The 26,305-nt window shown below is 34.9% G+C and overlaps 2 protein-coding genes across 6 annotated transcripts; one reads left to right on the top strand and one right to left on the bottom strand.

The window, feature by feature from the left end:
* Positions 1-1,184: 1,184 nt before the first annotated feature.
* LOC138318985 (uncharacterized) lies at positions 1,185-8,494 on the bottom strand. 4 transcript variants are annotated; one of them, XM_069261859.1, is made up of 9 exons: positions 8,341-8,494; positions 7,863-7,970; positions 6,445-6,535; positions 5,573-5,790; positions 4,834-4,998; positions 4,274-4,380; positions 3,734-3,781; positions 2,709-2,769; positions 1,185-2,263 (listed from the first exon to the last, which is right to left on the bottom strand). In XM_069261859.1, the coding sequence occupies exons 2-8, from the start codon at positions 7,937-7,939 to the stop codon at positions 2,747-2,749; spliced, it is 729 nt and encodes a 242-aa protein (XP_069117960.1). In that variant the 5' UTR covers positions 7,940-7,970; positions 8,341-8,494; the 3' UTR covers positions 1,185-2,263; positions 2,709-2,746. The 4 variants fall into 4 exon arrangements, with proteins under 4 accessions (XP_069117960.1, XP_069117959.1, XP_069117958.1 ...); XM_069261858.1 differs by lacking the exon at positions 2,709-2,769; XM_069261857.1 differs by lacking the exons at positions 1,185-2,263; positions 2,709-2,769 and adding an exon at positions 2,810-3,308 and having other exon boundaries at positions 8,377-8,460.
* Positions 8,495-8,884: 390 nt separating this feature from the next.
* Positions 8,885-25,833, top strand: LOC138318983 (uncharacterized). Of its 2 annotated transcripts, XM_069261855.1 has the most exons (10): positions 8,934-8,989; positions 9,401-9,563; positions 14,139-14,281; positions 15,606-15,696; positions 17,825-18,039; positions 18,569-18,709; positions 22,149-22,223; positions 22,544-22,568; positions 23,124-23,236; positions 24,748-25,833. In XM_069261855.1, exons 3-9 carry the CDS (start codon positions 14,196-14,198, stop codon positions 23,193-23,195), a joined length of 705 nt encoding a protein of 234 aa, XP_069117956.1. In that variant the 5' UTR covers positions 8,934-8,989; positions 9,401-9,563; positions 14,139-14,195; the 3' UTR covers positions 23,196-23,236; positions 24,748-25,833. The 2 variants fall into 2 exon arrangements, with proteins under 2 accessions (XP_069117955.1, XP_069117956.1); XM_069261854.1 differs by lacking the exon at positions 9,401-9,563 and having other exon boundaries at positions 8,885-8,989.
* The last annotated feature ends 472 nt before the right edge of the window (positions 25,834-26,305 follow it).

The following is a 26,305-nucleotide window of genomic DNA, read 5'->3' as shown; positions in this document are numbered from 1 at the left end:
CAAAACCGGGCTCTGGTAATTAGCATGTCTACTATCATTTATAAACAATGTCAATCACTTCTGAAAATTTGCTTGGAATAAAACAGAACGTGATGGAGACTTGCTTGACTTTGTTGATCAGTCATTTACAGAATTTAAGTTGATGCCAGTACGTATTAAGTTGATACCAGTACCAGCCTTTTTCCCAATTCCTACAGCAGTATGAGAATTTGTGATATAAATGACACATGGTACTGTAATTCCATACTATAAATATGTAGATGATATTCCTTGTTTCTTGATGAATACCAGTTATATTTCATTGAGTGAGGTGGAAACTTTGATATTTTTCACAGGTGAAAAATTATCTGGTATTCATCAAGAAACAAGGACTATTCTATTTATAGCATTTGACCTGAAGACCATCACAACTAGTTCCACCAAAGGTTATTCTGCCATTGCATTTTACAGTTATTTGCCCTTGGGGTTATTATGTCATATTTTTGTGCACAAACTATAATGATGTAAAAATCAAAATGATATTTTTTTACTGTCAATGCTGCATTCCGATTGGTTAAAAACGAGTGAAAATATCATAAGTGATATTTTACACCATAAAACCTTATATTTCACTGCTAACAAGAGATCCCAGAGGCATCTTGGCGCCCACAAAAGAATGATATATGTCCGACAATGGAAAGAGGGATGTTTTCTCTGCTTTTCAAACTTTTTTCAAACATACTACATATAAAATTTGAGACAGATCCGTTCAGCACTTTCTGAGAAAGCAGTAACAAACTTCATCAAAATCCAAGATGGCTGCCTGGTGGCCATCTTTTTCATTAATCGGTCCAAAAACACAATATGCACAACAAGGGCCATAGGGGAACCTACATATTAAATTTGAGACAGATCTCTTGAGTACTTTTGGAGAAAAAGCAATAACAAACTTTAACTATCAAAATCCAAGATGGCTGCCTGGCGGCCATCTTGCTCACCGATTGGTCCCAAAATGCAATATGCAAAACAAGGGCCTTAGGGGAACCTACATATGAAATTTGAGACAGATCCCTTCAGTTCTTTCTGAGAAATAGCGATAACAAGAATTGTTAACGGATGGACGGACAGACGGACCATGGACGAAAGGCAATTTGAATAGCCCACCATCTGATGATGGTGGGCTAAAAATGTAATAAAAAGCCAAATTGATAAAAACAAACAATTTTTAATATCCAACATTTCACAAGATGGTTGAAGGATAATAATATTGTTATACTAAAATCTCGTGTTCATCATCAACAATAAAAAAAAATTATCATATCTACATTGTATGTTTTTGACTGACAGGAAAATAAAACCTACATAGAGCTTTGGTAATATCTTACAGTAGACACCTGAATACAAAACAGCTCTATGAATGTATCACTTATATTGAAATATTTTACATATATAACAGATTCAATATTAAAATTATAGATATCTGTGGTATTAAACCTCTAAGAGTCAGTAAACACAATTTAAGCATGTGATATTTACATAATTGTTTTAAAAACCTAGAAATTTAGATTAAAATCACCTTTAACCAAATTTTCTAACGTTTGAAAGCAAGGAAAACAAAAAGAAAGTATGTTAATGCATCTCTGATGAGAAGACAAATATCATATCAGTATATCAACAAATAATCCATCATAAATATAAGCATCCTCTATATTCCAGGGGTTCCGTTCACTTACGATCTCTACAACCCTGGACTATCTCATAGTGAAATTGAAGGCAGCTCAGCGGAAAACATTTGACCAATCACAGGCTAGCAAAGATTTCCTTTGAAGACTAAAGAGAAAGCGACGCCTAACATCAAAGCCACACAGTCAACCACAGTGTACCGTTATACAGTTCTTTTGATGTACCTCGTATGACTAAATTACCTGTTCTATTCTGTTGCCTCCAGTTTTACTATGAGATACATAGTCCAGGGGTGTAGAGATCGTAAGTGATCGGAACTCCTGGAGTATCGAGGATGAAATATAAGTTGACATGATTAGATATACAATGTAAATAGGCACCTGAAATAGGACTTTCGAAATAAATCTGTTCAGGAAAGACGTTGGGGGTATACTCAAATGTCAGCCTCATTCTGTACCTGCATTATTGAACGGTAATTTCTATCACATCTAAATTATGTCCCAAATCTGGTTATAAATATATGAAACCTGTAGAATATTTCATCTATTGACAACTTGGCTCTTGAGTTACTGATACTGATGTTCTGTTGCGGTAAAATATCCTGGAAAAGAAAAAGAAGATCAAGTTTAAATGTAGCATCAATACTTGGTTAATATATTGTACATGTTGGGCCTAAAAGACATTGTTTCAATTAAGATTACAGTCCTAGTGAAATCTACATGCATATCATATTTCATCTGAATATCAATCCTTATATCTGTACAAACTCAGCTGTGGAGGAAATGTGAAGCTCAGGTAGCAGCTAAAGACAAAGACAGTAACAGATAAAGAGGAGAACAAATGACTCATTTTTCTGCAAGTTAATTTTTTAATATGCACACCTAGATCACAGGAAGACATTCACAGTGATACCAACTACTCCAGCTTTCATTTGAATGGATTAATATTGATATAAACACAAATTTCAATGCACTTCGTACTTACTGAATTATCTGCAATGTATATATAACATTTTAATCTCCTTATCTATGTAAAATTAAACTTACCATTATCAAACTTTCCAATTTCATATGGTACATGTTTATCATTGAAGTTGTACTTCCATCTCTGAGAAAAGATAAAAGTTGTTGATAAGCTTTCATGCAACAAAAAGTAGGAAGAATGTGAATTCTGTAGGCTACAGATCCACAATAAGGTATTTGTTTTGGGCCTCCAGATAAATAGTAAAGAATTATTAAAAGAATACCATAAGTTGTAGGCCTACTACTAAAAGTTTCAAGCACTTCTGCCATAGTTCCTAGACAAATGCAGCACATGCCTTTCATGCCATAGGCGAGCATACTATAGATTATATTAGTAGACTTCAGATCTCTGGGCCTCTTGAGAATTTTACCATCATAGCCTTGAATGAAGGTCAAAGCAGTTCTTTCTGACAAGGTAAATAGCACTTCATGCCAGCTAGTATGTTTCAGATCCAATATAATGTTTTTAGGACTCTGTTATTGAGATGTCATTCCAGCATATTTGGCTAATGTGACCTTGAATAAAAGTCAATGTCATTCTTTAAATACAATCAATAACCCCTATATCATGCTCAATGATGTTGGTTTGCAAACCTCTGTATTGTTTGTTAATGAGATGTATTCCTGAAAGGTCAAGGTCATTTATTTTAACACACTTGGTCATCCTTTATTCTTCCATGCTACACTATATCAGGCCATTGGATCTTATACAATGAAGGCTATGATGAATATGTGACGGTGATCGTATTTGGGCAACTGAAACTTTAGAACTAGTAAACTGGAACACAAAAAATTGTTAATCATTGCCTGTGAGTTTGCATTCTAAAACCACAACAGTGTCAACTATTTATGGGAGGTCAAAGTCTGATTATTGAGGCCTTTTTACACTTGGAGAAATCAATATTATATCTACTACATAGCTCTGCCGTGGGGAAAAACAACAGCATTGCACTTAACAAGAATATATATGCCAACACAAAACAATTGTTTCCTGGGTATAAATTTAGCCTCATCGTACATTACTATTCCATTACAACAGATTCACTTACGTTCACTTTGCTGTTTTGTCTTTATGTACTTTAACTGCTTTGCCCTTTCTGAAATGAATGTAAATGATTTGTATATGGTTAATATAACAAAATCAATATGATGTAATGGGTACATCTAAGATTATAAGAAATGCTTCTGACTTGATTCCTAGTAACTAAATGCTGCAAATGACCTTGATCTAAGTTTATACCTATCGTCAAGGTCTTTGGTATATCTGACACAATAGCGGACTCATGGTTTACTTCACTTTAAAATATTGTCATACATTTATGGATCATCTACAAAAATTATACCTTCATATCTGAGCAAAGTGATTCATGTTGTATTAACATTCGACCTTGGAAATAAATGATCTACAGGTCTGTTTTGTGAAGTTATAATGTGTCGCCTACTATACAGTTATATTATTTGTGGGTGGACTTTATAGACTCACAGACAAGCGAGAACTGTAGGATACTGGTAAATCTGATTAGCCTGTGCCTGATAATTTGAGTTTCTTAACTTGTCATTGAAACATTCCATGAATCTATTAGACTTACCTTTAGGTGTTACTGGTTTTTTATTTAGGTTGACTATACGCTTTTTATTTTGGTTGATGTCTTCTACACGTGTCAAAGACAGTGGAAGTACAAGATTGTTATTGATACTGAAAAACAAATTCATAAAAATTTGAGAACTACCTGTTATGCAACTTAAAATGTGTCAATTATTGATTAGCTTTCATTTTCATAAATCACATACATGTAGGATAAGATATGTAACTATACTGTGTATCTGTATTTGGTATATATTTTATATGAATCCAAATCTACATAATTTTAGATTGTATTTGATATACCATTTAAAAAGTCAGGATTAAACAAAATATAGAGAAAAGTGAGGTAAATTGATTATCACAATTGTTAAGTCATTTCTGACTCATCTCGCTCTATATTGATTCTAAATCAGATTTCATATGATGACTATGGAGAGCCTTACAATAACCAGAAGTCATATTAACCTTGATTGACCTTTGTTGAACTTAAATTGGTATTTTTTTCTATGTTAGACTGCAGATATTTCAAACTCATTTATATTGTATTCATATGACGACACTCACCTTTTCCTATGCTGAACCACCATCACAATGACCGTGGTTACCATTATCATGACGCATGTCACAAAATGAAGTACATCATAAGTTGATACGACTATTTCCTCCACATCATCTTTTTCAATGTTTATACCCCGACGAATATTAAAGTCTTCATCAAAGTCATTTCCTCTGAAATTGAATGAAGCATATAACTACCACAGTTGATAATGCAGAATAATACATATATTTACAATTAGTCTGAAGGATGTAACATCATATCATCACCGTAATATTATAAGACCCGAGGGTCACAAAATGTAGTAAAACCCGAGGCTTGCCGTGGGTTTTGCAACATTTTGTGATCCCGAGGGTAATATATCCCTGTCCTTCATATCCACTTATGAAAAAGTATTTTTCTTTCATAACTCAAAATTTTATTGCAATTTTACAACTATAATATCCCGCCATTTTGAAATGAATTCGAAGAAATCCATGACTGGAAGTCAATTTTCCATACATGAAAAATTATGAGATATTTTCAACACAAATTCCGTTGTTTGCATCTTTTATAGTAAAACCAGTCATATTTGTGAAAACAAATGTTTAAATTTTAACGAGGAAATAGAGATTTTGTTGACGCCGTGACGTCACGAGGCTTTATTGAATTGGTAGGCATGCAATACAGCCTCAGGCGACATGATTGTATTACCCTAGACCAGCCAGTATTACACGTGTAGGTATGAAAGAAATATTTTGGACTTACCTGTTTTGTGTGTAGTCTCTAGGCCCGCGCCTTGCATATTGTTCTTGCCACAAACAATGAGATTGGGCTCCAGGGGGATCTGTAAATACGCTGGCATTGTAGATAAATTTGTTGTCATAGGTCCGTTTGGATTTGGGGTTGCTCAGGACTTGATAAGCCTCTGACAGCTCCATGAACTGTGTCTGTGCATTTGGGTGTGAGCTGACATCCGGATGGTGCTGCGAGTCGTGACGAGAATCAGTAATGTAATAATTGGTATATTAACCTCAACCTGTCTTCCTGTAGGTTACCTAATTTCTTTGAAGGATTACCGCATTTGTCATAAATATGGCCTAGGGTGCTTAAATAATTGTAACAATAGGGTAGCGCTTGTTTATAAATAAACCAAAATTTAGAAGTGGTGGATGTAAAAATCAGTTATGTTTTAAATACTCAAGCTACATTGATCTGTTACAGTAAACACATATACTTTTATCCTTTGAGATGCATTATCATGTCTTGATTCACATGTAAAAGACTCACAAGTTCATGTAATATGGGATACAATGCTGATGTTAGATGCATTACATGTTGTAAAACATTGTTAAAATCATGGGATGGGGACGTTTATATAACTTAACTCTTCTCCAGAAAAGGGGAGGGGTGCTTATTACGGCAAATACAGCATATAATTATACAAAATGATCATCAATTTGATAAATATTTATTTTAAATTTTAATTTTTTAAATTTATATTTCTAATTCAAGCAATCATCATAATATAATATACAATAAACATGCATGTACTGTATATAAAATGACTGTTCATTGATAAATGTAAATTTTTTTGTACTTTTGTTCTTTTTTTTACCAATGATATCACAAAAGTTTACCTGTTTAGATAACTTTATGTAGGCTGTTTTAATTTCTTTTTGAGAAGCTGATCTTTTCACTCCCAGTGTTTCATAATGAGTTGGTAAAGTCCTGTAAGATATAGTGTAAGGAAAATACAGTGAATATTTTATCTCATAAAATTATCCTTCTGCATGTGTGGAAACACATACAGTGTACTTCAGTGGTAACTTTAAACAAACAATCAAGAGATCAGCCCATATCATCAGAAACTGACAAATAATCGCTGTTTTGTGATAACCATACTCTTGCAATCCCAGTCAGGGCAACAATTGATCAATTATCGGTTATCCACATAATCAGCCTACACAAGCTAGCTAGCTGGGCTGTAGTCTGATATAAACTGAGTGTAGAATTTAGACACTTATGTGGTTTCAGAGGGTAAGCAAGATGCAGTTTCAGTGTAGGGTTTCTGATTATTTTATGCTCATTACTTTAGTGGGTGCAATCACTTCTACAATGCAATTGATTCATGTATAGCATAAATCTAATAATAATTTGCATGCCAATTAAGCATTGGTTGTCATATTTTTGACATGCATTGGTGTGTATACATTGAGTGTGCTACTGCTAGCGCACCATGATAGATATGCTAGAACACCCAATATTATATTAGTGTTAGACCGATTCTCAATTTTAATTGATGATTGATTGATTATGATTTTTCCTAATATTGTCAATTATGAAAAATAATAATCAATTATTAAAATGGGAGAAAACTTGTGCTTATTGTATACTGTTCTGAACGTTTATGTAAAAGATGTTTCTGGCCAAAATTGGTTTCAATCCATGCAGAAATCTAAGACTATATAGTAACGATTTATAGGATTTACCCGGGATGTTTCTGGCCAAATTTGGTAAAAATATGTGCATAACTCTATGACTAGTAGCGATTTAAAGGAAATGTTGACAGACAGACGGGCAACGGACACCGCACCATTTCTGAAGCTCATTGGCCCTTAGGCCAGGTGAGCTAAAAATCATTAATCGATCATTGAAATGTAATTTAACATTGATCGATATCAGTGACCAAGTAGCTCAGTGGGTAGAGCACATTTTCTCCTCTCCTGTTATAGAATTGGAACCCAACTAAATAACCCACGATGGTTTGGAAGGGACTTGTGTGTCTTCGAGGGTGAAGACTTCGAGAAAAGAGGGAGGACTAGTGTAGCGGGATTGAACTGGGTTGATCATCGGTGATCAGGTAGCTCAGTCAGTACAGCATTCGGCTAGTGTTCGGAGGGTCCTGGGTTTGAATCCCGGTATGGCTGCTACATTTCTCCTATTACATTTCATTTGTTATAGCTTAATAAGTATATATAAGGTCCAATATGTACAAGGTTTAATGTTTTAGCGTTGCTTATACCAAATCACTGTCACATGTGAACAGCTTAATTACCAGCTTTTGAATCCACAGAGTTGCCATGGTCTGAAGTGTCTCACCAGGAAGGCTGATTTTCCATTGTATAGCCTCATGGCCCAACAGCAACCATCTTGTGATGTATCTCTGTAACCAACAAAATCAAATCACATTTGAAAAATACATTAACTTTAACTTATTCACTATAATGCTGATTAATTGACAAATACAGCTGAAATAATAAACCTATAATGTATATTTTAACTAATTAAGGAATGATTTCTGACATTATATGCAAAACTACACAAAAACGTTCTTTCTACGAAAGCGACAAAATATAATAGGCCTTCAAAATGCAACTGGCTAAACAACTGTACACTAATTATATAACATATCATGACCAATCAACTGCTGACAAGGTGCTTGACCTGGGGATTCCTGTGAACCTTTCGGATTAGCCACTTGATACTAGGTCACTGATACATGGTATTCCTATCCATGTGGATATCATACTTACATAACATTTGCATATATATACACGCAAGGATCCTACATTTTACATTCTGTACAAATCAGCCAAATCTCTCCTATGTCACCTTGTTTACGTCATCGTCATTTAGGTGCTTAAATAGAAAGAGCGTTCCTGACAAACGTCTCTCAGACTCTAAAAATATGTTATGCAACAAAAAATGTGTTAAAGGGGTTTTCTGTCATTTCTATGTTAGTTTCATCATGATCACTAAATAAGGTTCAACGTAATATATAACATATAAAGGCTATCAAAATTACCAGGGATCATTTTCAAAAGACAAATCCATTAAACTTGGCAACATGCCTGATACGATTACTTAATTGACTGCACACCTTCAGCCAAACTGTAAGATAGTTGATATTTGCATTGTTTTTTGGCTTTTTTATTTATAAAATTTAAATTTTCTCATGTAATTCATTTGAGACTTGAGACTGACGTTCCGAGGAATAATATATTTTCTGATAAACAATACACCTTATTCTACCTTAATAATTATTAAACGCAAGTAAAGTCGGCAAAATGTTTGTTAGGTAGGCAAGTGACAGACGTTAACAGGTCGAGCGTATGAATGATCCCGACTTTGGCGATAACCTCCAGTTCACCCAAAAAGGCAGTCGTGTTTCGACAACAAATGGTAAGTATTCGTAAGATTTGTCTTGTAACTTGATTTTTCTTTGAGAGTTGTTATTGTTCACACGGGTTTCGTCTGTAGAAACTTTTAGATTGTTCATACAATAACAGTGTCACAATTTAAAGATAATGTTACCATACTCCTAGTCTGCTGGAGTTTGACGTTCTGTCAATAATATATTTATAAATTTCTTGTCAGTTTCTCATCAGTCCAACATTATTGGAAAGCCAATAAAGGCTTGTAGCGATATATAGTGATATTTACAATAACGGTAAAATATTTAAAGTGATTGCTTAAAATCCTTAATAGTATGTCCTACAATGTAGGTTTGTGTATATGTTCCTAGGTTGATGGTAAAAAATTCGTGGCGTGGTTTTTCCAGTGCATGTTTTATCTACTTTTGAAAATGTTCAGGTTCTCAGCATTGACCACATCAACAAGGAGAGAATTCCAGCACTCCACTATCCTGTTACTGAAAGTATTTCTTGCTGAATTGAGACGAAAGGGTTTCTTGTAGAGTTTTTTGTTATGACCTCTTGGACCTGTGTGTCTCATTGAAGTACACATGTTCTCACTGGTAACAATGTCGATTTTGTTGATTATTTTACAGGTCTCCACCATATCAGCCCTCAGTCTTTTATACTCAATTGTTGGGATACCCAGGGTCTTTAATATCGGTCAGGATAGGAGAGATCTTTAAGGTTTTCTTTATTTAACTTCATTAACCAGAGGTCAGTCCAATCTGAGATTATGTCAATATTTCTCTGTAGCTCTTCACAGTCCTGTAATGTGTTGATTTTTGAATACAATTTGGTATCATCCGCAAATATTTTGGCGACACAATTTACTTCTGGGATGTCGTTGACATAAATTAAAAATAGTATGGGCCTGAGTACACTTCCTTGAGGTACACCACTCTTTACTTTTTTAAAGTATGATATTTGCATGGCTTTTTTATTTATAAACATTTAAATTTTCTCATGTAATTCATTTGAGACTTGAGACTGACGTTCCGAGGAATAATATATTTTCTGATAAATAATACACCCAATTCTACCTTAATAATTATTAAACGCAAGCAAAGTCCAGGGCTCGAATTTTACATTTTTTGCCACTTGCTAAGAATAGCAAGTGCCATAAATTTTTACTTGCTAAAATATATTTTTTACTTATAATAAATATCTGTATTCAAATTACAGTTATGTTATATATGGAATCATTTATTTTTGCATGATGATGTGAGGTGTATAAGTACATAATAAATATCAACAACATTACTGTAAGAACTGGGCCCCCATATTTTCCATTACAACAATTTTTCACAATCATTATGCCATTTTTACAGTTGTCCCTGTTAAAAACCACTTGCTAAAATAAGCAAGTGCATATTTTTTTCACTTGCTATTCTGGTATATCTACAGTGTTTTTCCTGAGCATTTTGGGAAATTACCACCTGGTGAAAATTGGGAAATTTTGTGCGATAAAAGTATGAAATGAAAAATTCTAACAGTGTTTATGGAAATTTTGGAAAAGATAGAAATAAACAATTATGTAAAGTGTAAGAATGTATACTAAAATACGATGTTCAGACTTGGGATTTCAGGAATTGTTTTGTTTCGTCACACAAAATTTGTCAATTTACTGATTTGGGAAATTTTGACATAGATTTGGGAAAAAATAACAAGTAATGCAATTGGGAATGGGGCCTTATTTCTGCCCCAAATATATAGGCAGGAAAAACAATGATCTACTTGCAAAAAGCAAGTAAAACAGCCTGAAATTCGAGCCCTGAAAGTCGGCAAAATGTTTGTTAGTTAGGCAAGTGAAACACGTTCACTGGTCAAGCGTATGAATGATCCCGACTTTGGCGATAACCTCCAGGCCTAGTATAAATATTTAAAAATACCTCTATATAAAAACAAATTATTTTAAACAATATTATTGACAGAACGTCAACTCATGTGATGCTACTTTTGATTGTAAGATTAAGCTTACAAAACCCTTAAAAGCTTGTCAGTGCTTGTAACAGATTGGGTACAACCACCTATATGGGCAAAACAGAAATAAATATGACTTTTATGAGTAACAGTTACCTATTTGAGTAATCATATACGTGTAATTATAACTCCAATTCTACGTGCCAAAACTATCTACATCATTTATATGTACGTTTTGTATATATTTCCGATAACAATATCTCATACATAACCATTACATCCAAAAAAAGATTCAGAAAAACTCCAAAATGATCTAGACAAACTAACTGTCTGGCAAAAAAGCTGGAAAATAGAATTCCATCCCCAGAAATGTAATGTTCTTTTGATTACCAAGACTAAACCTCCAATCAAATATAATTATTATCTTTATGGTCACCGTTTGGAACACACTGATAAGGCAAAATATCTGGGCGTAACAATCCAACATGACTTAAAATGGGACTCCTACATCAGCAACATCACTTGCACAGCCAATAAGACCCTTGGCTTTATTAGACGAAATATAAAATTTAACTCAAAAAAGATCAAAGAACAAGCATACAAATCTTTAACATGTCCCACACTTGAATATGCCTGTACAGTGTGGGACCCATACCAGAAGGGAAACATTAATTTAAGCTAGACATGGTCCAACACAGAGCTGCTTATATGTCACTGTAACAGCTGGATTCCATAACACCTCCAGTGTTAGTGACATGCTTGAACACCTAGAACTATTAGAAGTGGCCTAGCTTAGCAGTTAGAAGAAAAAATGCACGGCTAACTATGCTTTTCAAAATCACAAAGGGTATAGTAGCTATTAACAAAGACTAATACTTGACCTTACAGTTACCCCCTACCAGACTCTCCCATACACTTAAGGTTGCATACCAAATTTCTTACTGTAGAACTGATTCTCGCAAACACTCCTTCTTTCCCCGCGCTATCCAAGACTGGAACTGGCTTCCACCAGATCTTGTAATTTCAAAGTCTCTAGACCGCCAAACACTCATCTTTCATCTCTAATTACTGAAAAAGCTTGCTTTCGCAGTATTGCTACGGTCAGGATGACACAACTAATTTAAATGCGATTGACCTCTCATTTGCATGATATTTTTTCTCTTTTCCTCTTTCTAGAACAAATATGCTGCCATAGTGCAGTTTAATTGCAATGAACAACTTCTATGTTATTTCCTTAAATAGAATAGTTTCAAACATGTCTACAAAAACTATAGCATGAACGTCTATAATTGAAAAATAGTGAGGATAATTTGCATCAATGGTAGCGATCAGTGGCCTAAATCTTGCCAGTCATTTGCATATATTTAATGTAAAACTTCCGGTTTGGGTAACACTAAATGAAGGAATTGTCAGGATTTTGGTACCCACCGTACCTAATGGTACTTTAATATATACATTCATAATCTATTATATAATGACAATTTTTGAATTCATCGTGACATAAGAAAGACACAAAAGTTGTTTGTGTTTGCTACCATCCCTTACATGTATTATATTGATAGTCATTTTGGAGAACAGGTACGTTCGTATTATGATCATGTCATTACGATGGCCCACTGAATTTAACCAAGTCTCACTCAAACAGACGCTTGTTAACTACGTACGCATCAAGCGTCTGGATGATCTATGCAGAAGCTAACAAACACGATAAATTCTATTCAATTATCTTCTTCTCTTCCCCTGTACATAGCCACACCTTCAACAATATCGACATGATCTTCAATAAGTAGGTTGATCACTAGGTAGATGTAGATGGTGATTCACAGATTACCTATGTCATATAAAATATTATTATATTCTATCAGTATTATCAATGAAAAGTACTAGAATAATTCTTTCATCTAGATAAGATAGGAAATAACCAGGGATACAGAAATGGTATTATAATCATTTTTGTTTAACCATTTTCTCAATGCAAAACAATTTTGATATGTGTAGTTTGCATAAAGATATGCTTTATTTTGAATGCAAGACACTCCCTAGCTTGGACAAAATTTAAAAAAAAAGTAAATGATGATGAAAAATATGCATTTTCATGAAATTTAAAAATAGGAAAAAGTCATTCCATTGAAAATAAAATTAACACAGTTCTTTATAATTTCTATAAATATTGTTATAATTGATCAGTCGGTCTGTCAATCTGTGTGTCAGTAGACACAATGATCAACTGACTACTCAATATTTAAACAGAATTATACAGTGAAGATGTGTGTAATTTATATCCGTCCGTCCGTTAACAATTCTTGTTACTGCTATCTCTCAGAAAGTACAGAAGGGATCTTTCTCAAATTTTGTATATAGGTTCCCTTAGGACCCTAGTTGTGCATATAGCATTTTGGGACCGATCAGTCAACAAGATGGCCACCAGGAGGACATCTTGGATTTTGATAGTTAAAGTTTGTTACCGCTATTTCTCAGAAAGTACTGAAGGGATCTTTCTCAAATTTCATATATAGGTTCCCCTAGGACCCTAGTTGTGCAAATTGTATTTTGGGACCGATCAGTTAACAATATGGCCACCAGGCGGCCATCTTGGATTTTGATAGTTAAAGTTTGTTACCACTATTTCTCAGAAAGTACTGCATGGATCTTTCTCAAATTTCATATGTAGGTTTTCCTAGGGCCCTAGTTGTGCATATTGCAATTTGAGACTGATTGGTCAACAAGATGGCCGACCGGCCGCCATCTTAGATTTTGGTAGATATCGCTTTTTGTCAGAAATTACTGAAGAGATCTCTTTCAAATTCCATACATAGGTTCCCCTTGTACCCTACGGTAGTTGTGCATAGTACCTTTTAAGACTGATGCATAATGCCTTTCGGGACTGATCCGTCAACAAGATTGCTAACCGGGCCACATCTTGGATTTCATTGTTCAAGTTTGATACCACTATTTCTTAGAAAGTACTATAGCGATCTGTCTCAAATTTTATATGTAGTGTTCTTGAAAAACTTTGAAAAGCAGGGAAAAGATCCCTCTTTCCATTGTCAGACATAGATCATTCTTTGGTGGGCGCCAAGATCCCTCTGGGATCTCTTGTTCAAAGTAACATTGTATACAATCATTATCTTTTTGGTTCAAATTTCAAATGAATGGGTAAGTTGGTTTTCTAACTTTGTATTTGCTTGTATCTTACTTATTATGATATTTTGTAGGGTTTATACCATTGTAAATGTAGTTGCTGTGGTGATGATCAGGACCTGGAGTGAGACATGAAGTCACTTACACCAATTGTTGGGCTGACAGGACTGAGGAGGAATCTATTATTTAGGTCTAGCACAACATGTCTTCTCTCAAGGTACAGTACACTAAAACATGGTTATTAACAAACCTCAGTGGACCAACGAAATCACTTCCTTATAACAGGGAATGAAATTACTATGTCATAACTGTAAATCGGGATGCAAGTGCAACATGGAAACACAATTCTTGATATGAGTTTTGCCAGAACCAGGATTTTTTGGGACCTTTACAAGAAACCCAGAGTATGGCGCAAGCCGCAAGGTGTGAAATCTCGTTAGAAATCGTGGAGACCGAGGCTCGCGTATAGACAACAAATACATCATTGGCTTCAAAGTCAGATAGCCAAACATCTGCTCTACATGACAACCTCCTACAACTACCCATAAAACCACCTTAAGACTACGCATGACCACAAACACTGACCATTGAAAATACTATAGAACCATACATGACCATTTTGACATAACAGACTCAAAGAGACCATATACAGTAACAAATATAATGGAATCAATAAAGGTGTTCCTTCTACATATCCATGAATATGTTGTGAGCGTGATTATTTGTTATAAATGTGTTTTACTGTGATCATATATATAGAATAACATGTCATAACTATTAGCTCACCTGGCGTGACGTCCGTTTTCCATCCATTTGTCTGTCATCTGTTTGTCAAACATTTCCTTTTCCATAGCTAGTAGTTTTACAGTTCTACATGGATTGTGACTTTAACCAAATTTGGTATGAAAGATCCTTTGGAGAAGGGGTACAAAATATTATAAATTTTGGCTCTGACCCCCTGGGGGCAGGAAAGGCGGGCCGAATAAGGGAAATATAGGTAAATTGTTTGAATCAATACTAGTCATAGAGTTCTACATGGATTGTAACCAAATTTGGCCCGAAATATCCTTGGGAGAACGGTATCAGAGTTTGTATCAATATTGTTCTGACCCTCCTAGGGCAAGAGGAAATAAACAGTGAACCTGTATTCAGAACATTTCTTTGCATATATAACAAACAAGATGAGCCATACAGCCTCTCTAGGCCTATTGTTCATGATTATCATCAAAAAGACAAATACTGAATGTTATTTTTATTGTTCAGATACAAATTATATTGCCAATATTCCCTCTCAGAATGATTAAACATATAAGGGATTAAATACTCCGTTACTGAATATAACAAAAAAGTGTTCACAAAAACATGATGTAAAAATCAATACCTAACTACAAGGGCAGATAACTCTGTAATATATAAATACAGAAAAAGCAAATGGTTGAAACAAGAGTTAAAAAAAATATCATTACATGTACATTATCATTTAATTCATTTATTGAGATACTGTATGAATTAACTGATCATTTTTTTCATCTACATTGTAGGTCCATGGCAACTCATTATGATACAATGGGAATAAAAACAAGTGCCTCTAATGATGATATTAAAAACGCTTTTGTGGAGTTATCTAAAAAGGTATGACGTACATTTATATTATGATGACAATTTAAAAGAGTTGACTGATCGCCAGGCAGTATGTACATTGTATAGCCAGATCAGTCAATTATCAATATACAAATGTAGGACAAGGAAGTAATTCCAACCGTTTGGACAAAACATGTCAAATTTTCAAGGCGATCTGCCCCTTTATCAAGACATACAAAACGAACATGATTACATAATAGGATATGAACAGTAATGCGGGACAAAGTAGGCAAATATTAAACTATTTAGCACAATGGAGCGCAATTTACCCTTTGGCAAGTGGTAGCCGAAGGCCGGATCTACAAAAATGTATCCATGCTGTTCGGCAGAACGCTATCTAAAATATGAGCGATGACTGGAAAGCAAGCCACGTGTGATGTCAAATGTGTGGTGAAATTTATTTATAGTGCTCATTGGTATAGGATGCAAATTTAGTCGCCTATCTCCTCGGTGTGTTTGCAAAGAAGCAAAGTCTGAAATTTAGTCGCCTTTTGCTGGGCAGCATACGTAAAGGATCAGAAAGGCGTAGAACAGAACGGGAAAATGCTGGAAGTTGGGATAATTAATTGAAAAGCAAGTGATCAATTGATGTCAATTTGTATATTTAACGTTCGTTAATGCCTTTGGGATAGCGGGTCTGTAGATAGGTAATCCAAAATCTCTCTCTCGATCGACGCTTGGTTTGTGTCCAGTAGGAACAGTGCTCAATTACAATCACCTGCAAACTATGGATGGGCAAGTTGAAATGTCTGGCAACCCGATAGTCAGGTTTGTTCTGTTTGATAGACCAGCGGTGATTGATGATTCTGACGTTGAGTGGACCACCGGTTTCCCCAACTTATGGCATTGTGCATTTCCTACACGAGAGGAGGTAGATGACATTGCTGGATTTGCACGTCAGGTCCTGTCGGATGTTGTATGCTCTGTTGTTGATAGTACATTCAAATGTGTCTGTGGATGCTGTGTATGGACACATCATGCACCGTTTATTGTTGCATGTTTTGAATGAACCCGTTTGTGCAGCAGGAGCAAGAGGAGGAAGTTTGCTGCTCACTACAAGGTCTTTTACATTTTTTGGTCTGCGGTAGGCTAGTAGCAGTGGCTTTGGGAAAATACGCCTAAGTTTTGTTGATGACTCAATGATTGTCCAGTGGTTCCTAAGGATAGAAGAGAGATGTGGTAAGTTAGGATGGAATGTTACCACACAGGGAACAAGTTGAATGGCAGTTCTGGTTTGGTATATGAGGAGATTGGCTCTATCTAGGGTGCGGACTTTGTCAATTTCTTGGTCGATCATATGCGATTTGTATCCTCTAGAGAGAAGGTGGCATTTCATCTCTTCGCATATTGTCGGACACTATACGATGGATTCATAAAGCTTGTGAATAGGGAATGCTTCTGGTGGTATGCGAGGGATGACAACTGGTTGGACGGAGGTATAGATGAGAATCAATAGGTTTGGAATACAAGTCAGTACTAATGGCCCCTTCAACTAAGGTGGATCTAGTGTCTAGAAATATATTGGTATCTGATGATATATTGGCAGTGAATTTGATGGTATTGTGGAATGTGTTGGCATTTTCAATAAATTCATCGAGTTATATATTTTATGTTTATAATTTTACATGATACCTATCAAAGTTGAAATTTCTTAAACTATAAATTTGGTAACAGGTGTAGAGAAAGTGTTATCACATTTTTCTTCTTAAGCAGCTTTCCATTTATATTTGTTTTTGTTTTAGGGAGTCACTACTCTTTTTGATAGGGATATATTCCAGTTTTGGATTTATTTGAGCTCATTATGCTGTGGTGCAGCAAAAATTAATGCTCATCAATCTTTCAAGCTGGTGTAAATATTTTCAAACATGGGTGGTTGGGTGATATATACATGGTGGTTAAGCCTGTCACCTTTCATTTAGCCAGCCATGCAGGGCCTACATGGACGTGAAAAGGTCAGGGGTCATTAGGTTCTTTGGGTTCCTTCTGCTTTCAAACCCCTCATGCTTACATGATGTAGGTCATCATTTGTACAAGATATGTTATATGTTTCGCATTGTGAAATAAATAAAGTTAATTTTGATTATAAACATTTTCAAACTTTTCTATCCTGTATGTATAGTACCATCCTGATGTGAGTTCCCACAAAGATGCAGCTAAGAAGTTCTCGGAGGTTGCAGAAGCTTATGCTGTCCTAGGGAATGACAAGTCTAAAAGAATATATGATAAGGTTCACATTTATAACCCTGGGCCGACCTCAGGCATCCAAAGAAACAGGGGAGAGCGTGTCGTGTACAGGTCCAGTGATCCATATGATAACACATTTCATAATCTAAGGTAATATATTTATCATTAATAGGTATTAAGCCTAGCTACTATTATCTAATAATCTAAGGTAATTAATTTATTACTAATAGGTAGTAAGCCTAGCTATTATCTAATAATATAAGGTAAATTATGTATATGTCGCAGTGATTTACGGGACTTGCCTAGACGAGTCCATGATTTTCCTGTGGGACTCACTAAAATTTTGAGAACCCTCTATATTTCTTTGTACTGGGACTCATCAGAATTTGAAAATTAGTGTTCTGGACTCACCTTATGCTTACTAATATCAGAATGCACATTCTGAAGGTTCAATGTTCATAACTTTCCTGAAATTTGTTACATGTTATTACATCTGTAAAGTTCTGCTGATAAATGATCAGACAAAAACCTTAGCCAAAGTATAGCAAGAAGAATTCATGAAAAATACTTGACAAATAAGTTGAAGCGATAACTTACAAGTTGTCTATATACCCTTGACATTAATATCAATTATCATATTGCTATGGTGAATGTTCAGTTTGTAATTTGTGGCCTTCAGACAGAGGAAGTATCAACAGGCTAGTCACCACAACGTACAGTTTTGTGAAAGGGCAAGCAGAGAAAACTTCTTTGCCCGAGGACAAGCGTATTTGGCAGTGACATTAGGAGTGTCTCTAGGATTTATGACATTTATACTAGTGTAAGTATCACTTTTATCTTACATAACAATGGCTTACTCTATACACACACCTTTCTTTAATTAAACATCCACTGCTGACAAATAGTATATTTTCTCGTTTAAAAAACAGGAGCAGGCAAATTAGTGTTTTTCTTCAATTACAACAGTTACTTACGTTACATCATTGAAAAAAAGTTTGAGCTTCTACTTTTATTTCAAGATAAAAATCTAAAGAATTGATCAATATTGTGTTCCCAAAAATATTTTGTGGTACTATGTCCTTTAAGGAATGAAGTTCTGATTTGTGCATGCACCGAAAGCAAAATGTATTATTTTATATTATATTTTTATGATAATTAGACATATATATATATACATGATTAAGCACCAATTATTGTTAAAATGATGAGCATCATTTATGCTCTGTCAGCGATGGAGCATTTTTAACTACCTGGCAATATATTCAATGATGCAATCCCTGATATCTATACTAATGTCATTAATTGTGTGTATGGGGGCATATGCCAAATAGAGGTACCCATATCATCCTGTCATGCCCCATCCTGTACTGTCCATACTAATCCATCTCATCCTAAAATCCTAGCATCCTGTCATGCCCCATCCTGTACTGTCCATACTAATCTATCTCATCCTAAAATCCTAGCATCCTGTCATGCCCCATCCTGTACTGTCCATACTAATCCATCTCATCCTAAAATCCTAGCATTCTGTCATCCCCCATCCTGTACTGTCCATACTAATCCATCTCATCCTAAAATCCTAGCATTCTGTCATCCCCCATCCTGTACTGTCCATACTTATCCATCTCATCCTAAAATCCTAGCATCCTGTAATGCCCCATCCTGTACTGTCCATACTAATCCATCTCATCCTAAAATCCTAGCATCCTGTCATGCCCCATCCTGTACTGTCCATACTAATCTATCTCATCCTAAAATCCTAGCATCCTGTCATGCCCCATCCTGTACTGTCCATACTAATCTATCTCATCCTAATATCTAGCTTGTCCTGTATGTCCATCCATCTATTATCAGTGTCCATCTGTATGTCCTACTACATCTCATCCTAAAATCCTAGATCCTGTCATGTCCCATCCTGTACTGTCCATACTAATCCATCTCATCCTAAAATCCTAGCATCCTGTCATGTCCCATCCTGTACTGTCCATACTAATCATCCATCCATCTAAAATCCTAGCATCCTGTCATGCCCCATCCTGTACTGTCCATACTAACCATCTCATCTAAATCTAGCATCTGTCATGCCCATCCTGTGCTGTCCATACTAAATATATAACCCATCTCATTCTAAAATCCTAGCATCCTGTCATGCCCCATCCTGTACTGTCCATACTAACCAATCTCATTCTAAAATCCTAGCATTCTGTCATGCCCCATCCTGTACTGTCCATACTAATCCATCTCATCCTAAAATCCTAGCATCCTGTCATGTCCCATCCTGTACTGTCCATACTAATCCATCTCATCCTAAAATCCTAGCATCCTGTCATGCCCCATCCTGTACTGTCCATACTAATCCATCTCATCCTAAAATCCTAGCATCCTGTCATGCCCCATCCTGTACTGTCCATACTAATCCATCTCATCCTAAAATCCTAGCATCCTGTCATGCCCCATCCTGTACTGTCCATACTAACCATCTCATCTAAAATCCTAGCATCTGTCATGCCCATCCTGTACTGTCCATACTAATCCATCTCATCCTAAAATCCTAGCATCCTGTCATGCCCCATCCTGTACTGTCCATACTAATCCATCTCATCTAAAATCCTAGATCCTGTCATCCTGTACTGTCCATACTAATCCATCTCATCCTAAAATCCTAGCATCCTGTCATGCCCCATCCTGTACTGTCCATACTAATCCATCTCATCCTAAAATCCTAGCATCCTGTCATGCCCCATCCTGTACTGTCCATACTAATCCATCTCATCCTAAAATCCTAGCATCCTGTCATGCCCCATCCTGTACTGTCCATACTAATCCATCTCATCCTAAAATCCTAGCATCCTGTCATGTCCCATCCTGTACTGTCCATACTAATTCATTTCATCCTAAAATCCTAGCATTCTGTCATGCCCCAGCCTGTACTGTCCATACTAATCCATCTCATCCTAAAATCCTAGCATCCTGTCATGCCCCATCCTGTACTGTCCATACTAATCCATCTCATCCTAAAATCCTAGCATCCTGTCATGCCCCATCCTGTACTGTCCATACTAATCCATCTCATCCTAAAATCCTAGCATCCTGTCATGCCCCATCCTGTACTGTCCATACTAATCCATCTCATCCTAAAATCCTAGCATCCTGTCATGCCCCATCCTGTACTGTCCATACTAATCCATCTCATCCTAAAATCCTAGCATCCTGTCATGCCCCATCCTGTACTGTCCATACTAATTCATCTCATCCTAAAATCCTAGCATCCTGTCATGCCCCATCCTGTACTGTCCATACTAATCCATCTCATCCTAAAATCCTAGCATCCTGTCATGCCCCATCCTGTACTGTCCATACTAATCCATCTCATCCTAAAATCCTAGCATCCTGTCATGTCCCATCCTGCACTGTCCATACTAATTCATTTCATCCTAAAATCCTAGCATTCTGTCATGCCCCAGCCTGTACTGTCCATACTTATCCATCTCATCCTAAAATCCTAGCATCCTGTCATGCCCCATCCTGTACTGTCCATACTAATCCATCTCATCCTAAAATCCTAGCTACCTGCCATGCCCCATCCTGTACTGTCCATACTAATCCATCTCATCCTAAAATCCTAGCATCCTGTCATGCCCCATCTTGTACTGTCCATACTAATCCATCTCATTCTAAAATCCTAGCATTCTGTCATCCCCCATCCTGTACTGTCCATATTAAATATATAACCCATCTCATTCTAAAATCCTAGCATTCTGTCATGCCCCTTCCTGTACTGTCCATACTAATCCATCTCATCCTAAAATCCTAGCATTCTGTCATGCCCATCCTGTACTGTCCATACTAATCCTGTCATGTCCAGTTTCTTTGCATTCTATTAAGATTTTACATGGAGACACCGACTATTTCTATGTTTAATTAATGTGCCTAATTGGTATAACATTATCTCCTTAATATAATGTCATCAAATATTTGTAATAGGGAGATGAATCATTTCAATGATACTGATACTCTTTTCGACTTTCTATCTGTATGAATTCTCCTCTGAGAATTGTAAAGGAAAAAAATACCAGGATAACAGATGTCAAGTTGCGATATTAAAAATGTGCATGTACTTTATTTTTTTTGTATATATAAAAAAAAGAACTTCAGCTGGACAAGAAGATTCAATGATCACAAATTAAAACTGAAAAGAAAACATGCTTCATTAGTTTATTAAAGATATACCGATTAAATGTGTTTTTTCGTCTTTCCAGAGTGCGGAAAAACTCAACAGAGAGTGTACAAGTACGTGAGCAACAGGCATTGGAGATGCATAGAGTTGTAACTGGGTATGTATACATATAGTATATATAGAGCACCAAAAGCACAAAGCTTGGAAAAAAGTACAAATATGTAAATCCCTTCCCCAGGAAAGTTTTACATGAATATAACAAGACGACAGGCTGTTCTTTATAAATTATTTAGGTCAACACACTTTTATCAAATTAATTATTGGACGTTAATCAGGCAACTACAGATTATGTATGCAAATGACATTTAGAACATAAACGTGTCTTCAACATTTTCAAATTATGCAAACATCCTGAAAATGAGTTACCTCACTATAAAAGAAATTATGTGTTGAATAAATTCTATGGGTTTTTTTTAGGAAAAGTATTTTACCTATTGAAAAGGTAAGTTTTTTACAATTATTTTCATCATACCATATTCATACTTCCATTACTTGATCACATTACTGTCAAATCTCATTCACATCTAAGCACTTGATTACATATCTCAGTTTTGAATTCAGTTTATTTGAATATAATTAATTTTATTTGTTTTCGTACTTAATGGATCTGTCGTAATCATCGATTTGGAAAAGAAATCCATTGGAAATTTAATGGAATCGTATGTTTATTGTATGTATTTTATTTTATCAAGTAGTCTGAAAAATGAATTATAAGCATTGAGGTCACTAACTTTGGTGTGAATCCACAAAAGTTTGCAAACACAATTTATTTCATACCCCGTGGAATTAGATGTATAGTTTTTATTTCTCAACTCTTTACCAGTATTATATAAAAGGAATGTAATTTATTAATGTTCAGCATACATTGTATATAGATTTAAAATCTTAATACAAAATAAATTTCCTTAAAGTAAAAACAGATCCAGTCTTAACAAAATACTGTCGTTGAAACACGATAAAAAAGGACTTTGACTGATATGTCTTGGTTGTATTACAGATGAATTTTGACAGACCATTAGAAAGATCACCAGAGAAAACTTCAGAAAGACTCCGCGAAATCAAAATCTAATGGAAGTGTGAATGATTTTATAGCAGCATTATATCTTAAGGGTAAGAATTTATTTCAGTATTTCATGCACGTCATTCATAATGATAAAGTACATACATAATAATATATGTATGTGTCGTACAACTGATATCAATTCTAGCTATAGTATTGTACAATAATGTTGACTTACCTATTGATATATTTGTATTATATAGAGAATACATGGTTAGTATCTTATAATTCAAGTTTTATTTTGGTGCAAGACTTAGGAAAGCCGAGACGACTAGGCTTTGTCAAGCACCAAAATAAAACATGTATTGTAAGATACTAAACGTGTATTCTGTTTACCCTGCAACCATTACCTTATAGATGACATTCAAAACAAAAGCAAATTGCCATTTTTTTTACATGGTTTCACTTGAAGCGAGACGTTATATTTTATTATTTTTAAAGCGAGATGTCACTTTTAAGCAGGACTAAATGATGTTCCATTCACAGAAAGGTTAAAATTTGGGGTCTAGTTAGAAAAAGTTCTTTCACATTTGGAACAAATATATATGATTGTATTGACGGATAAAGCATTTTGTATTGACAGATAAAACACAAGTTTTTCTGGCAGTAGTTATTAGTCAGCATGTGGGGCAGTTGTGGGATAAAAATATATATTTATACTTGCATGGCTTTGTCATTGCATGAAGCTACCTTTAGCATCGAATCCAGTCTTGTTTTACTCCTAACACTGGTGATTATTGCTTTCACCAGAATACTCTAGAACTACCTGAATTGCAAAAACTTAGACATAAATCCTGAAATCATTGAAGTAAATCACATTTGCTTAACATTTGGAAAGTCAAAGACTCACTTTAAGACTAATATATAGAGATATATCATCTCTATTTATTAGTCTAATTAAGGTGTTTGACTTACCAGCATGCTAAACACCTATGAAGTAATGTCTCGATAGATTGCACAGGTACAACTTGTGACAGTCAAAAGAAACAGTTATCTCCCTTCAAACATGCATTGTAGAATGGTTGTTGCAATATTTTGATTGTGAATTATTGTAGGGGAGTAACATTTGGTATAGTGCTATATTGTTTTTGTAAGTGTTGTTTTATAAAAGACTTCTGAAATAGTCATAGAAATACCTGGTATAGATAGACATACATGTATACTGCTATATAAGATAGACTCTGATTACAGATAAGCATCGCTTCATACCTTGCTTAAAATAGGAAATGCTGCACTGAAAAACAGGTGTAAGTGATGGCAACATGCATGCTACACATTAAAACGTGGTGTGGTGCATGTTGCTGATTCACTTAAAGAATTTATCATCTAGACCTTCTCTCTATCATCATACGAAACACCAAACAGAAGTAAAACTGTTCAATTTACAGTTAGGGGATTAAAATGCTTGATAGTCCTTACATAGGTATAGTGTGTATGTTGTTGGCATTTCAGCAGCTATGTGCACCTGTCTAACCTGTCCTTACTATACTACCCTGTCTGTAGGGCAGAAATGTCACATGCTGCTATGCATGGGACCTAATTGTTTTATTGGTTTCTGCAGGTGCAGCTCCCAGAGGCTTGTAACTCATCATCAGATGGAACAGGTGTGAGGCTGGAAAAAAAAGACCATTCTACACCTTGGTACTCGCCTATCATTTTTAATAAAGCTGTGTCTTGACAATAGAAATGGAAATGATCTTTAATTATTGCCTTGAAATTGTTGGTACATTCATATTCTCAAACAATAATTATTTTTGTGCATTTTGTACAACATATTGCTAATTTGTGATCTCACAAAGTTTACATGTACTTTGTTTCTCCGATTTCCATATAGGTATTACATACAGTTATTTGGTAAAAATTTTCTAATTTTACATGTTGTAATGGTTTTATGTATCATTCCTGTATTATATTGATGATATGAAGGTAAAAAAAAAACAAACCACATTTTATGGTGTGATGACCTGAATAATTAAAATCATTCTGGTTTTCTAAGTTTTAAATTGCTTTAAGAGATGTTTCTCTTTATTATAAAAATTGAAAGGTTTAGCATTTTAAGAAGAAAAAAACCATGCTAATAAAGTTATATTTGATATTATGGCCAGTATGCAAATCTAAACAATATTTATTTTAGTAGTACTGAAGTATCATATTTGTGGATATAAGGTGATATTGTTTTGATCGGCCAGATCATGGTTTATGACATTAATGATGTTTATGTTATACTATATTACACAAGATAATTAAATGTAGGGTGTGATTCACATTTTTAATTTGAAATGCAAAACCGTCTACCTTGTATATATACTCAAATAATGAAACAGACAATAAATCATGTTATTGAAATAATAGATTTTTTTTTTTTTTTGAAAATTGCATTTATTTACTGTACATTTTAAAATGCTGTACCACTATTTAAACAAGTTTTATGGGAAACTATATTTTGAAAAATGATTATAGTGAAACATGAAATGTAAGTTGAAATGTATCAATGTCTTTCAGGTTTTTTTTTTACCAGTTATCAAGAGTGACGCTATGAGATAATAGTTTTAAGGTTGTGCTGGACAATCTCTAATTGTATATAGGGTGTATATCTACACGTACATGTGAGAAATATGTGATGGGAATAATAAATCGTTACAGATGTTTTCTGTTTGACATAATTTTGTATTGACTGCCAATAGATTGACAAGTACCTGCATGTGATCACAGGGACCTGGCACGATTTTTTAACCAACAGTATATGTACATTATTGTACAATGTATAAACTATTTATTACTGATACTATAATATATAGAGGATCTTACATGAGTGGCAATGTGTTATGAAATTCATAAAACAAGTTCAATAATTTGATATGCCTCAAGCCTTTAGGCGAGTGGCATATCAGATTATTTAACAAGGTTGATAAATTTCATATCACATCAACACGAGTGTAAGATTTTATTTATCAAATAACTTTAAATTATCGAAATAGAAGTAAAACATAAGATTTTTTCTCTATATAAAACTGTAGAAATCCGGCTAGGATGTGACGTTTACCTCTACTGAAACAGTCATGCGACGTCATATATAGATTATGACGTCAAAATTATATGTGACGTCACAAAAGTGTTAT

This window comes from Argopecten irradians, chromosome 3 (assembly GCF_041381155.1).
Source record: "Argopecten irradians isolate NY chromosome 3, Ai_NY, whole genome shotgun sequence".
Lineage (NCBI taxonomy): Eukaryota > Metazoa > Mollusca > Bivalvia > Pectinida > Pectinidae > Argopecten > Argopecten irradians.
The sequence above is the reverse complement of the archived record's forward strand: the minus strand, read 5'-3'. Positions and strand labels throughout refer to the sequence as shown.